The 15885-nt window shown below is 38.1% G+C and overlaps 1 protein-coding gene across 1 annotated transcript in view; it reads left to right on the top strand.

The window, feature by feature from the left end:
- The first annotated feature begins 606 nt into the window (after positions 1–606).
- The window catches only part of bmp5 (bone morphogenetic protein 5), a 46702-nt gene continuing 31423 nt past the window's right edge, over positions 607–15885 (top strand). The window contains exon 1 of the mRNA XM_017694137.2: positions 607–1520. Within this exon, the coding sequence (XP_017549626.1) occupies positions 1076–1520 (445 nt within the window). The 5' untranslated portion in view covers positions 607–1075. The remainder of the gene's footprint in view (positions 1521–15885) is intronic.

Raw genomic sequence — 15885 nt, 5'->3', positions numbered from 1 at the left:
ACACAATCGCAAAAAGCAGCATCCTCTGTGAGGAACATTGGGCCTCGTTCTACAATATCTTTTATCTTAAATTTGTTCTTCAAGGGTTCTTAAGTAAAGGGAATGTTTCTATTTCTGACTACGAGGTCTATGTAAAACCCCTGCATGCTTAGAGGATTCTTTGCACAGTAAATTGGTTCTTCAAATTGGTGTAGAATGCATGTAACACCGAGACGGGTTCTGCTATTGTTACAATGTCAAGCTCGTGTACAACAGCAGAACCCTTCATGGTGCCACATAAAGCCATTTTCATAAAAGGTTCTACGGAGAACCATATGCAACACACCATTTGCAAAGAACCATGCATGAAATGGTTCTATATAGAACGATGCTAAACAGAACCATCCCCTTCAGTAAACCCGGCTGGTTTCAGCAGCAGGTGTCCCGCTCACAGTGGACACAGTCCGGTTCGGGGCAGTGGGAAGGCATGCTGGGAATGAGGGGGGCAGGTGTGGTTTCAGCTCCTTTTCCTTTAACTGTGCTCTCAGGTGTCGAGTGTCTCTCAGCTCTGCCTCCTCGTCCCCCCTGAGCCTCGGCGCTGCCTCAGTGCTGCTGCCTGGCCGCTAGAGGAGGAACCGAGCTCCTGTGAGCTCCTGCTGGAAGCGCTGCACGAGCTGAAGGAGCAGCCAGGAGAGCCGAGGAGTCTCTTCCTGCCTTTTTCTCTCCTTCTATCACTTCGTGGAGCTCGGATGGGCTGCAGAAGAGTCTGGAGAGCTGACGAGGTGATGGGGCATCGCTGACCGAGGAGCTCCACGTCTTGGCTGGAACTATAGCAGCGGATGTAGTTTCAGAAATATAGAATCTTTTTTTTCATTTTTGTCCATTCTTTTTCATAACGTTTCATTTTTTTAATTCATACTATTCACTTTTGTTTTTATCAGCATCATTTTTGCTTACTTTTTAAACTTTTTTGCTACTTTTGTTTTACATAAATTGTGTCAAATCCATTAAAAAACGCTCAGTATCGTCATTAATGGTTGGTGCGTTATCATGGAGCTCGGTCCCGCGTGCTGAGCGCGCGCCCTCCCAGTAAACGATGAAGCTGCTCGGCCTTTACGGACTCGTGTGGAGTTGTCTTGGCCTCGTGCAGGGCGCGCGGGCCGCGCTGGCTGACCACCATGTGCACTCGAGCTTCATCTACAGGCGCCTGCGGAACCACGAGAGGCGCGAGATCCAGCGCGAGATCCTGTCCATCCTGGGCCTGCCACACCGCCCCAGGCCCTTCTCCCCGGGCAAGCACGCGTCCTCCGCGCCGCTCTTCATGCTGGACCTCTACAACGCCATGACCACGGAGGACGAGGAGGCGGTCGTGGTGGGCGAGGAGGGCAAAGGGGCGCGTGGGAAAGCGGCGGAGGGCGCGCGTAAAGGCGCCCACGGCCCTCCGCGGCAGCCCTCGCCCAGCCACAGTCCGCGCCTGGCCACCCCGCACGACACCAACTTTCTCAACGACGCGGACATGGTCATGAGTTTCGTCAATATGGGTGAGTAGCGGGCGCGCGTAAAGGGGGCTGCTTTTGCGCGCGCACCTCCCGAACCACACGCTGCGAGGGTCTTCAGTGTGGCACTGACCAATAAACCCCTACACTCATAAAAAAAAACAAAAAATGGATCTTCGAGGGTATCCTGAGTAAAGGCAATGGTCCTGTGTAGAACCGTGAGCCCATTCATGGGTTCTTTCCATGGTAAAATGGTTCTTCAGATTGATGGAGACTGTGCTGTGCATGTAGAACCTTTACGAAAAATGGTTCTATCTGGAACCAAAAAGGTTTTCCAATTGATCTTTTACCAGCTTGACACAGCAACAATAGAAGAACCCTTGTTGGTGCTGTATGGAATCGTTTTCAAAAAAGGTTCTATATAGAACCATATACCGTCGATATGAAGCGCTTCAGCATACAGAGAACAACTGCAGCATGAAAAGGTTCAATGTAGAACTCAGAACCACTGGATCCTTGAAGAACCGTCTTTAAGAGCGTAGCTAAGCTGGCTGTAATTTGAAGCCTATTCAAGCACGTTTTGCACACCAAGAGCATGTAGAACTCATGGTTCTAAATAGAATCGTCCCCTTTATTACAGAACCCTTGAAGAACCATCTTTTTGAGAGGGAAGGTTTGTGATTGAGGTGCGGCTTCAGATCTGATGCAAAAAAAAACAAAAAAACAAGCTCAACTCAAACATTTGAGCTCAGATATTAAAAAATGCTTAATAACAGTCTGACACAAAGATCTGATTTAATTCAGAAAAGATCAAATCTGTAGATGTAGGTGGCTTCATATCTGCTGGTTTTATCACACCCTGTCACACCGCTGTCGGAACAAAACTTTCTCCAAACCATCTCCAAAATGGTCACTTTACAGGAGAAGGAAAAACAAACTTTATTTTTAATGTAAGTCAATGGAACCAGACGTCTTTCCAAGGCATTTTGGGCCGCTTCTTTTGGTCCGTTCATCATGAAATTTGCATGCAATATAAAGGCCAACAGGAATTTTCAAAATATCTTAAAAAACTGAAAAATGAGAAAAATGTTTTATTCCGACAGCTGTGATATAAAAAAATGCACATGTTAATATTCCATGCAAAAATGCTTGGTTTAAAAACAGCAAGCGCATTCAGACCGAACTGTAACATCAATGGAAGTTCATCAAAAGCCATTTTAATCTGGCGTTAAGCTTAATCTAAGTGCAGGAGGATCTATAGATGGGACTGTGATTATGCTGTAGCTTCAGATCTGGCTTTTTCACCATGCATGCAAAAATGCAGGCATTAATATTCCAAGAAAAATGATTCATAAAAAATAGCAAGCACTTCAAAAGCCTGCCGCAAAGATCTGTTTAATTTATGAGTGTGGTTTCAGTCCTAGGCTAGGACTAAACTGTGGATTCTGTGGTGATTTACAATTTAAAAGCATGATTTAGTCTAGCATTAAGATTAGTCTGGTTCTGTGAAAATCTAGGGGTGAGGCTGGAATTATACTGTGGATTTAGAGCTGCTTGTTTTTTTTTTTAGCAACTTGTAAACTTGAACCTAATTATTTTAATCCAAAAGAGCTTCATAATAATAGCAAGTACTTTAAGAGTTCTGTTTTATTTATGATTTATGTTAAAATGATTAAAATCAGTGATGATTTACAGTGTAAAGTATTTTAGTCTAGCATAAGGCTTAATCCAGGTCTGGGAAAGTCTACAGATGGAACTGTGAACAAGCTGTGGCTTCTGATCTGAATTTGTAGCAAAATGCAAACTTTAGTCTAATCATTTCAGGCAATAGCGCTTCATAAAAATAGCAAGTACTTTAAGAACCTGTCACAAAGCTCTGTTTTAATTTATGCTTATAAATAAAAGTATGAAAATCAATGGTGAGTTCAATGTTAAAGGCCTATTTTAGTCTAGCATTATGCTTAACACGGCTCTGGGAAAACCTACAGATAGGACTGTAAACCAGCTGTGGCTTCTGATCTGAGTTTTATAGCAAAACCCAAACTTTAATCCAAATATTTGTGCTCAAATGTTCCGGTACCATTTTCATGTAAAAGTGCTTCATTGAAAATAGCAACACATTTTAAGTGCCTGGCAAAAAAGATGTGTTTTAATTTATGATGATTTTTAAAATGATTAAAATCAATGGTGATTTCAATTTAAAGGCCTATTTTAGTTTGGCATTAGGCCTAATCTGGGTCTGGAAAAACCTAAAGATGGGACTGTGAACAAGATGTGGCTTCTGATATGATAGTTTGCAAACTTTAACCCAAATATTTGCACCCAAATGTTTTCACACCAAACCGCTTCATTAAAAAGTGCAAAAAACTTTTACCGTTTGCTGTTTCTGGCACTCTGTTTTAATTTCTGAGTATGGTTTAAGCCTGGCCTAGGACTAAACTGTAATATCAATGGTGATTGTCCATTTTAAAGCCTTTTTAGGCTAGGATTAGGCTCAGCCTGAGTCTGGGAAACATCTATACACATGACTGTAGTTAAACTGTTGCTGCTAGTTTTATAGCAAACCCGAATATGAGTGCTCAAATATTTCTGTACCACTTTCATGCAAAAGTAGTTTATGAATGATCAGTGAAGCTATAGATGGAAGTTGTTGTTTCAGGTCTGCTAGTTTTATAGCAGCAAACCTTAATCTGAATATTTGCGCCCAGATATTATACTACCATTTTCACGCAAAGGTGAATAATTAAAATATTACGATTATGAAGATCCTGCCACAAAGATCAGTTTTCCTCTATGAATGGCCATTATGACCCAGTTTCTTGGTCATGGATAAAGCCTAGTCTAAGACTGGCTCATCAGATCATCCTAAAAAATACTTCAAGAGAAATTCCTAGTTTTATTCAACCTGAATAAATTAAACGAAGGATTCTTTCAATTAACGGAATTTGTTTTTCACCACAGTATTTTTTGAGGTTGCTCTGATGATCCATTTTTCACAGTGTACACTGTTGCAACAGTGGTGATTTACAGTTTAAAAGCCTTTTTTAGTCTAAGATTGGGCTTAATCTGGGTCCAGGTCAAACAGTAGATGGGATGGTGATTACACTGTGGCTTCAGTTCCGCTAGTTTTAGCACCAGGCATGCAAAACTGCAAAGCATAGTCCAAATATTTGTCCCCAAAATTCTAACCACATTGATGGACTTCTGGTGACCCATACAAACAGGTTCAGCATTTGTTCTCTCTAAACCGATGTCCATTAGGAAACTGCTCCATATTTTTTCCCCATTTGTGAGTCTTGAGCGAAGTTACGTAGCACAAGAAGCACACTGCAAAAATGACATCTTAGCAAGTGAAAAACATTGTGAGTCTAGTCTATATATCTAATATTTCTTATTAATGGACTGTTGTTAGAATATTTTAAGATTATTTAACTCATTTCTATACCTATTTTACATGTTTTGGGTTATTTTATCTCATGAAAGTGTCTTATTTCATTGGCAGATCATTTAACTGGTTTTTCAAGCATGATTTCTTGAAATGAGCAAAATTATCTTCATTATTTCTAAAAACATGAAGTGATTTGCCAATGAAATAAGACACTTTCACAAGATTAAATTGCTGAAAAGAAGTAAAAAGGTCTAGAAATAAGTTGAATAATCTTAAAACATCCTTACGATAATCTCATATTGAGAAATATTAGACATGTTGTCTAGATTTAAGATGTTTTCAGTTGCTAAGATATCATTTTTTGCAGTGTATAAATTAAGGCATCTTAAGTCAGTGCCTCACGGGTCTCAAAGCCACTCACTCAATCTGTAACCCTTTATTAAACATCTGTGAAATTGCTCAGTGTTTAAAACGGCCTGAATTGGCTGAAAGTTTTGGTTCATGTAAACAGCCAATGGAGAAAATGAAGCCATGAGCTGGTGACTGACTTTAGCACTGTGTTGAAATGAAGCTGGAGATTCTGCTTCGCCTTACAACACAGCACTTTTTCAGGGAGTCAGAGAGGTGGTCAGAGTACAAACTCAGGTGTACTTGCTTTTACTTCAATGAAATAATGTCTTAAAGTGCAAGTACAGGTAGCCAAAATGTAGGTGAATGTGCCTTCGGTGAAGCAACGCCTCGAGTAGCAGTAAAAGCTCTCGCCAAAACTACACGAGTAAAAAAGTCAGGTTAAAAACTCTCTGTGAAACGGCAGGGAAGCCTCTTATTTCTCAAAACTAGTAAAGTGATTTGCCAATGAAATAAGACACTTTCACAAGATAAAATTGCTGAAAAGAAGTAAAAAGGTCCAGAAATAAGTTGAATATTCTTAAAACATCTTTACAATAATCTCATAGTGAAAAATATTAGACATGTTGTCTAGATTTAAGATGTTTTCAGTTGCAACAATTAGTCCATCCAGCATCGATCAGCAGAGGAACTTACGTTTTTTAGGTTCTGTTCTTCCCCCTTTGGATCCTTTTGTTCTAAAATAAAGGCGAGAAGGGTGGAAACCAGTAAAGTGGTCCAGGAGCTAAAGCAAGACAATAAACCACACAACAAAAAATGGCATCTTGTCAGGTGAAGTGATCCTAAATGTAATTGATATGTTCAATGTTTACCATTTTGAGATGGTTGTGCACTTATTAGACTGTGCACTTAGATAAGATTATCTAGCTTATTTCTAGACACTTTTCACTTGTTTCGGCTTCTCAACAGGAACCTACATGTCGGATGTTCGCATTTAGTGCCTGTGCATTGCAAAAAATCATCTTAACTATAGTCAAAAAATCTAGCTGAGATTGTTGTGACCTTATTATTAGAATATTTACCTTATTTCTTATTCTTATTTTTATTTTACTTGTTTTAAGTCATCATATTAGGTAAAATTATCTCACTACGTTGCCAGATAATTTTGTTTGTTGTAAGAAATGAGCTTGAAACCAGCAAAACCTGCCAGTATCGTGAGATCATTTTGCTTAATGAAATGACTTACATAAGCCGTAAATAAGAATAAGAATAAGAAATAAGGTACATATTCCTAAACTAAGATTGCAGCAATCTCAGCAGGAAAAATATTAGATTTTTTCTGACTGTATTTAAGATAATTTGACTTGACAAGATGCCGTTTCTTGCAATGCACAAGCACTAAATGCAAACGTCCGACATGTAGATTCCTGTCCTCAAGTTGAAAACACGTGAAATGGTCATTTAAAAATTCACAGAAAAGTACAAACAGGTCAAAGTGTCATTTATGTACATGGATTTATGTATAACCAGTATCAGTATCAGTATCAGTGGTTTGCCTTTGCTTACTTGAATAAAGAACAATTATATAACTCCTGTTTGTATAATCTCTGTTTATAGAGATGACAGTGGAACATTTAGGAGGAAGATACTGAAATCAGTGTCCATACAACTCCATACGTGTTCATGTGGCTGTATAGTGAAGCTTTTGTTGCTGCTTGTTATGTATCATTTTAGCCTAAATCTCATTTCTAGGCTACATTAAGCTGAAATTAATTTGGAAAACCTGAATCAACAGTGCTATGATATTATTCTGTAGTATCGCTGATAGAACAAGAATACTGTATGGCTAATAAAACTGCTTAAGTACATTTGTTCTGCATTTATACTCCATAAGTGACCTTTTCTAAGTGCTAAAACAGCAAGTGATCTTACATTTTTCACAAACGTTCATTTTTATAACATTCTCCTGGAGAAAATATAGCCCAACCTTGCTGGCGCAGCCAGTCCTTGAAACCTCCATAAAGCGGATAAAATAGAACATTATGGTCTCTGGAAATGTAGCGGCAATTGCAGGTTAGAGAGGAAACAGAAAACGGCCACTAAAGAGTGTTATTATATCGGATGATTTGTTTGAAAGGAGAAAGATTTCCTTTTAATAGTAAAGCGTCCACCCATATTCGGTTTCATGTATGATACGAGTACGTGTGTAAGCACACAGGGTGCACAGAGGAGCAGGAAACGTTAAAGACGTTCTCAGAGGCATGCTGAAGCCTTTTGCTGAATTCATGCCATGAAAGGGGAAATTCCACTGATTTGTCAAACAGAATTCAGTGTTAAAGGTGTAGTTCAGACTGGGCTGGTGTGAAGTGGCTCAGTGGTGGTGATAGGAACCAGGGGTCACCATGACTACAACACAAACATAGACATTTTATTTACCATCCAGAACCAGCAGTGAACCTACATGAGTTCATATGTGTAATGTGGATCATAATGAAGTGGTGATAAACCTGAAAAAATAGGGGGACTGTTTTGTCTTCGAATGGTCTCCATCATTAATATATTTTAAAAAATATGTTTTCAGCTGAAATACCTTCCCAGAAACTGTCACAGTACAGTGTCTCAGACATCAGGCAGTGAGTTCATAACCATTTCTTGCGGTAACTCTATGTGAGGGAGCTTTTAAAGGTGGACGTCTGGTTCCTATCACCACCACTGTGAGCAGTTCTGACTCAGGAAGTTTCTCTAGAAACCACACCAAACCACTCTGAACGACTCTGTTTTACATGTGAGCCATTGAATTATACAGAAATGTTAAGAAATCAATGAAGCTACATGTCTTATGAGTTATAACTAATGCTAATAATAGCAAAATAGCAGTAAATGAGACTAAACATACTATTTACACACTTTCACTATTGATGTTTTTTTAAATACATTTTAAGCCAAAATATCAAAAATCTCAAAACGATTGTGAAACAGTGTCTCAGACATCAGGTAGTGTATTTATATCCGTTTTATACAATAACTTTATGTGGAGGAGCTTTTAGAGGTGCACGTCTGGTTCCTATCACCGCCACTGTGAACAGTTCTGATTCTAGAGTGGAGCATTTCACACCAAACCACTCTGAACGACTCTGTTTACATCTTAATCAACAATTGAATTATGGAGAATTTTTGAAAAATCAGTGACGCTTCACGTGTCTTAGAGGTAATAAGTAATGCTAAAAATGGTAAAATAGTGCTAAATCAGACTAAACAAATCATTTTACCCCTCGTTACTAATAACATTAAAAAAAATACATTTTAGGCCAAAGTCTCATCTCAAAACGGTCATCAAACAATGTCTCAGACATCAGGAAATATTTGATCTTTTCATAACTGCTTCATGTAGTAACTTGTGAGGGAGCTTTTAGAGGTGGACATCTGGTTCCTATCACCACCACTGTTCTGACTCAGGAAGTTTCTCTAGAGTGAAGCATTTCACACTAAACCACTCTGAACGACTCTGTTTACATCTTAATCACTTAATTATGCAGAATTAAAAAAAAAAAAATCAGTGAAGCTTCACGTGTCTTAGAGGCTATAAGTAAATCAGACTAAACATATTATTTTATACCCTCCTTTACTAATAACATAAAAAAACAGGCCAAAGTCTCATCTCAAAACGGTCATCAAACAATGTCTCAGACAATATTTGATCATTTCATAACTGCTTCATGTTATGACTTTCTGTGAGGGAGTTTTTGGAGGTGGACATCTGGTTCCTATCACCACCACTGTGAACAGGTCTGACTCGGGAAGTTTCTCTGTTGTGGAGCGTTTCACACCAAACCACTCTGAATGACTTTGTTTACATCTTAACCATTTAATTATGCAGAAATGTTGTGAAATGGATGGACTTCTCCTTTAAGTCTTTACAGCAGGCACAGTTTTTTCTGGAATGCTGCGTTTTTTTTCAGGAGAGAGTCATCATGATAAGCATGATTAACACTGTAATGCTCCAGTAGCTGTGACCTCTCTCACCCAGCGGCTCACACAAACTTATCGAACGACTGTCTGACCTGTGGATAATTTGTCTTAATTATTTCCTGTTGCTGTAGAGAGGGCCGAGGGTGAGCGCAGCCTGTTTTCTGTCAGAGACCAGCGAGCTCACGCCAACGGTGGCACTTCTCGTGTCAGCGTTTCGTTTGTCTACAACTGCGTGTTCTATTGAATTTCTCCAGACTCCAGGCTCCATTTACTGCCACGGACTCTTTTCCCGGGCATGTGTTCAGTTTTCGAATGTTATTGTAGTTAAATAGTTGTCAAATGGGAGGGAAAAAACAACAACATAGTTTTGTTGACATGAGAGCGAGGGGAAAAAAACAGCAGGGTTGAAATGTTGGATGGAACTTTGAGAAATTTCAGTTAAGGTAGCCCACAGGGAACGCCATCCCGATGACCGTACCACATATGTTTTCACTTAGAATCACGAGGGCATGTACACAGCCTGCTTTGAAAAAATGGCTCCCTTAATTGGGAGTGAGGAAAAGCTCAGAAATCCGTCCGTGCACTGTACTGTACCCTAAATACACTGGACTAAGCGGAATTATCATCACTTTAGCTAATGTAAAGTCTTCTGATGACATGCTGTTTTAAGTCTAAAGAGGGAGCCGACGTTACTGGCTGAGTTATCGAGCTTAAAGGAGAAGCGATGAAAACTTTTAAGCAGAGTGAAATAGTGAATTTCCAAGCCTTTCTGGCTGGGGAGCCTATTTCTGAGAAATACATGCACTCCCAGCTTTTAGTCGAGCAAAATGTGCACAGTTTTCATGAAGTTGAGCTTATTATCACAAAGCTTGTAGATTTTTTAGATGCCATGAATAGAAAATGATGATACTTGAAGACATTATCACAGTACAAGCTTTGATGAATGGGATCAGGCATTTAAAAGTACTTTGGAAATGTATGAATAAGATGATTTCTGTTCAGTGTTTCTACATGAAATCTGGTTAAACAGGACTAATTATGCTGTCTATTAATTAAATGTGCAGTTCCTCAGTGGTTCAAATACTGATGATATCCGCTATATGCTCAGAAAAGTGTATTGAGATGTAATTTATCAGGTAGCAATACAATATTGTCATACTGGCCCTCCCAAAACCTGGTATCTCCATTTTTGTAATTTTTCAGTTTTTCACTTAATATGAAAAAGCCTGTTGGTCTTTACATTGTGTGTAAATTTGATGAGGAATGGACTAAAAAATGGCCCAAAATTGCTTGGCAAAATTTCAGATTCCATTGACTTACATTAAAAGTAGTGTATGTTTTTCCTTCTCCTGTAAAGTTACCATTTTGAAGGTACAATTTTTTGTTCCGACAACAGCGAGATATTTCTTAAAAAACCTTAACGTTATAGTACAAAAAACTAATAAACACTCCACTGTAATTGTCCTGTGAGTGTTTTAACCATTTCCAAACCTGTCCTCAAGGAAGTCCATTATTTACAGTGACCATCCAGTACCTAGTTTATCTAACTAATCCATAATTTAATAAATTTTATTAATTTATTAGGCTTTATTATTCAGTAACTACAACGATTTCATAATATATAATATAATAAGAATATTATATTCTAATGCTGTTTGCTGTCCGGTCTGGTCCAGAGGAGGATGGGTTCCCCTTCTGAGTCTTGGTTCCTCTCAAGGTTTCTTCCTCTTGTTCTTATGGAGTTTATCCTTGCCACTGTTGTCACAGTCAACGTTTACTGAGGCTTGGACCCGGATTTTTCTGAAAAGCAGCTTTGTGACAACACCTGTTGTAAAAAGCGCCACATAAATAAAGTTTGACTTGTAATAAAACTTTGGGTCCGTGACTCAGTAAGATCAGGTGGGTTAAATCAGGTGTCGTTGATGGAACTGAACAAACGTTGTCAGAAAGTGTTCTAACTGTTTTCTCCTAAACTACATATTAAGAGCTTCATTGAAAACAACACATTCATTAAAGACATTGCATGTAGCCTAATATCATATAGGTTTACTTTTAGGCAATACATTTCATTTCTGGCAGCTGCTTCTTTATTTATTTTATTTTTTTGGTGCCACTTTATATTAAGCGTCTGTAATAACTGTGTAGTTACACATGAAGAACATATGCAACAACACTACTGATGATTTAGTCAGCATTGGAGGTGGTTTACATAAGCACAGCCAATGTAATGATACAAGTGTATCTTCTACACAGGAACTGCCTAGTGGGTCCCACTTTATATTAAGTGTATCTAATAACTGTAGTTACATATGAACAATATATACAACAAAAACATAACTACTAATGATTTAGTCACAGTTACAAATGGTTTACAGCAGTACATCTTATGTAATTACACATGTGTATCTTAATAGTTGTAGCAGCCTATTCTCTCTCATATAATTACAAAAGGGTAATAACAGTGTAATTACATTTGTAATCAGACTGGAAAATAATATTTTCCCTGATTTTTTTTCCCCCTGCAGGAAAAGTAAGTATGTAATAACTTACATTAAGACATTCCTTACACTGTATCTGACATTTAGCTATCATTTCTGTTGCTAGTGCTGTGACACTGTATCCAGTTTCAGCTTTAAACTGTTCTGTACTGTGACAGAACAGCAGACGTCCACTTATATTAACATGTAATGTTTATGATATTAATGAAATATGCCACATTTCCCCCCAAGCAGTGTCTTTATGACCAAAATGTTATTACACAGTACCTACATAATAACTAGACAGGAATTGCCCACTTATTTTAAAGTGTAACTTCAACACTGCACTACAGCAAAGTTCCTGTGTAGAAGGTACACTTGGGTAATTACATAGGCTGTGCTTAAATTAATCTGTAACAGTGACAAAATCATTAGTAGTTTGTGTTGTTGCATATGTTATTCATGTGTAATTGCACAGTTATTACAGATGCAATATAAAGTGGAACAATCTAGGGTAGTGTTACAGTTACACTTTATAATAAGTGGGTTTCTGTGGGTTAAAACAAGTGGGTTCCTGTGTAGTTGTTGTGTAGGTACTGTGTGACTATGCAGTGGTAATATAGACATTGCTCTGCGTTTAATGCAACACATCTAGTTAATGTCATGAAAGTTATATAAGATAAATGCACATCTGCTGTTCTGTCACATTACAGAATGGTGTAAAACTGAAACTGGTTACAGTGTCACAGCACTGGCAACATAAATACTAGCTGAATGTTAGGAAGTCTGGCACATACAGTGTAAATAATGCCTTAATGTAAGTTATTACATATTACAAGTTATTATAAACTTTGGAAAAAACTGTTATTACCCTTGTGTAATTACAGAGAGAATAGGCTGTTACAACTAATAATATACTTGTGTAATTATATGAGAGAGAATAGGCTGTTACAACTAATAATATACTTGTGTAATTACATGAGAGAGAATAGGCTGTTACAACTAATAATATACTTGTGTAATTACATGAGAGAGAATAGGCTGTTACAACTAGTAATGCACTGGTGTAATTATATGAGAGAGAATAGGCTGTTATAACTAATAATATACTTGTGTAATTACATGAGAGAGAATAGGCTGTTACAACTAATAATATACTTGTGTAATTACATGAGAGAGAATAGGCTGTTACAACTAGTAATACACTGGTGTAATTATATGAGAGAGAATAGGCTGTTATAACTAATAATATACTTGTGTAATTACATGAGAGAGAATAGGCTGTTACAACTAATAATATACTTGTGTAATTACATGAGAGAGAAAAGACCGTTACAACTAGTAATACACTGGTGTAATTATATGAGAGAGAATAGGCTGTTACAACTAATAATATACTTGTGTAATTACATGAGAGAGAATAGACCGTTACAACTAGTAATACACTGGTGTAATTATATGAGAGAGAATAGGCTGTTATAACTAATAATATACTTGTGTAATTACATGAGAGAGAATAGGCTGTTACAACTAATAATATACTTGTGTAATTACATGAGAGAGAATAGACCGTTACAACTAGTAATACAGTTGTGTAATTACATGAGAAAGAATAGGCTGTTACAAGTAATACTACACTGGTGTAATTATATGAGAGAGAATAGGCTGTTATAACTAATAATATACTTGTGTAATTACATGAGAGAGAATAGGCTGTTACAACTAATAATATACTTGTGTAATTACATGAGAGAGAATAGACCGTTACAACTAGTAATACAGTTGTGTAATTACATGAGAAAGAATAGGCTGTTACAAGTAATACTACACTTTAGTAATTATATGAGAGAGAATAGACTGTTATAACTAATTATACACCTGTGTGGTTACATGAGAGAGAATAGGCTGTTACAACTAGTAATACACTTGTGTAATTACATGAGAGAGAATAGACTGTTATAACTAATTATACACCTATGTGGTTACATGAGAGAGAATAGGCTGTTACAACTATTAATTTATACTTGTGCAATACACTTGTGTAATTACATGAGAGAGAATAGGCTATTACAACTAATAATATACTTGTGTAATTATATGAGAGAGAATAGGCTGTTACAACTAGTAATGCACTGGTGTAATTAGTAATGCATTTGTTTAATACACTTGTGTAATTACATCAGGGGCAATAGGCTATTATAACTAATAATACATTTGAGTAATTACATGAGGGGCAATAGGCTATTATAACTAATAATACATTTGAGTAATTACATGACTGATGTTGATCCACATCTGCTAGAAATGGTCCAAAATCACAATAAAGTTACAGTAAAATTCTTCTCCTACTGTAAAGTTACTGAGATATTTTGTAAAGACAGTAGTGATATATCATCATAATGTTAAATGCAGCACCAAAATAGCTCCGTCCTGCTGCATTGCAGGTTCACTGCTCAGGCTGCAGATCCTGCTCCAACAAGTTACGGATTAAATTAATCCTGTGAATGAATCTAGTACCGTCTGTGGCCTGACAGCTTCTGTACCCTCTCCCCCCCTCCCCCTTTCTGTTCTTAATTAGCAGGCCAGGCTTGAAGTTGAGCCTGACCAGCTGGTAAAACTCAGGTCTGGCCTCTGACCTCTTCCTGTTAAGTAACTACAGACTTTCACTGTAGATAAATTATCAGGGAAAACGGGGCTGCATTATTTCAGCGGCACCGCAGCCCAAACGCGCTCCAACTTCCATTGCCTCAGCCACTCCTCAGCTGCAGCGCCTGGGCCTGGATGTCACTTGGCACTCCTTTATTATGGTGCGCGATTTCAGGGTTCTAAGAAGACCATTATGCGTGACAGAGCTTATTGCTTAGGTGAACTGCTGTAAGACGTGACTGAGATGACGTTCTATAAACATCCGCCCAGCCAAGTTCTAGATATATGGAACTTTTTTTAGTTGCTAAGGTGCTTCATATCAATCAGGAATGATTTGGCTGTGCTTTAGGGTTATATACAACACTGGGCATAAGTAAGAGACCACCCTTCAAATTAAAACAGCCAAGTTATTCGTTTTTCAGTGTCTGGAAACATAATTAAAGGGTTCATTTGTTTATTTTTGCCCTCTCCGGTACTCTTATAATTATGTGATTGTATGTAACCACAAAAACGAGTTTTTCAACCTTAGACTTTAACCTAAGAACATTAATTTCTTAGAATTGAACAGGCTATGTCTGTTACTGTGCCTTTAAGACTGATATATGTATGATGCCCCTTTTTGTGCCTCATTCTAAAAGTTAGCAATCTGGGCTGAAACAATCCTTACAGCTTCACTGCAAATGGGTGGGACTAAACTGCTGCAGCCTGAGAAGGTAGATGTATTTACATGTATTTTTTAAAAACAGGCAGTTTAGTTTCCATATATGGACGATGTTTACACACTACATCAAACTCTTATTTTTAATAACTGAAGGACAGTTCAGTTCAAACCCATTCAGTGTTGCTGAGGTCTGGACTCTGGGGTGGTCAGTCCATCGTTCAGCTTCTTTGATCTGTCTGTCTCCTTTTCTCAGTGAGGTTCCTCTTGATCAGCTACACATCCTTTCAGATCCACAGCACTAAGTGGTCTTCTTACAGTGGAAGGATGGACAGAAACACTTGTGGATGTTTTCAGAACTGAAGCAGCTTGATTTTCTCCTCTCAAAGATGGAAGCTTTAAGTGCTGTTTCTCTGATGGGAGCAGCTTTGGTGTCTACCAGGTCTTCCAGGTGGTTGTTAGGAGACACATTTTCTCTGGAGCTTTCAAGTAGTTTTTAAACTCCAGTTTGTATGTAAGTGCATAATTTTATGTCTAGTCCTCTCAGAAATATCTACTAGAAAATTAACTTGTTCTAAATGGCTGTTGTGACCGAGTTTCAACAAGCCTGGGAGGTAAACGTGTGCGGTGCTAAAAAATGTGAAATATGTGCGTGCTGTCAGTCCGTCTCTGAGAACAAAAGCTTTATCTTTTGGACTCTGCCCATGCTGAAGGGCAGAGTGTCATTAGTGAAGGCCTGTTTTGCTTAACGGGCAGCTCATTCATCAAACTGAGAGAATAGTGAAGGCTCACAGTGGAGGGCCTGTCCTGAGAATGCTACCTCTGCTCACTTGACTGATTTAATGGACTGAATATTGCTTTTTTTGGTCGTCTAAATGTTTAGCTTGGGCAGGGAACGTTAAAGGATCTTGATCGATGGCCATT

This window comes from Pygocentrus nattereri, chromosome 5, assembly GCF_015220715.1.
Source record: "Pygocentrus nattereri isolate fPygNat1 chromosome 5, fPygNat1.pri, whole genome shotgun sequence".
NCBI classification, from domain to species: domain Eukaryota; kingdom Metazoa; phylum Chordata; class Actinopteri; order Characiformes; family Serrasalmidae; genus Pygocentrus; species Pygocentrus nattereri.
This window is presented reverse-complemented; position numbering and strand designations above follow the sequence as displayed.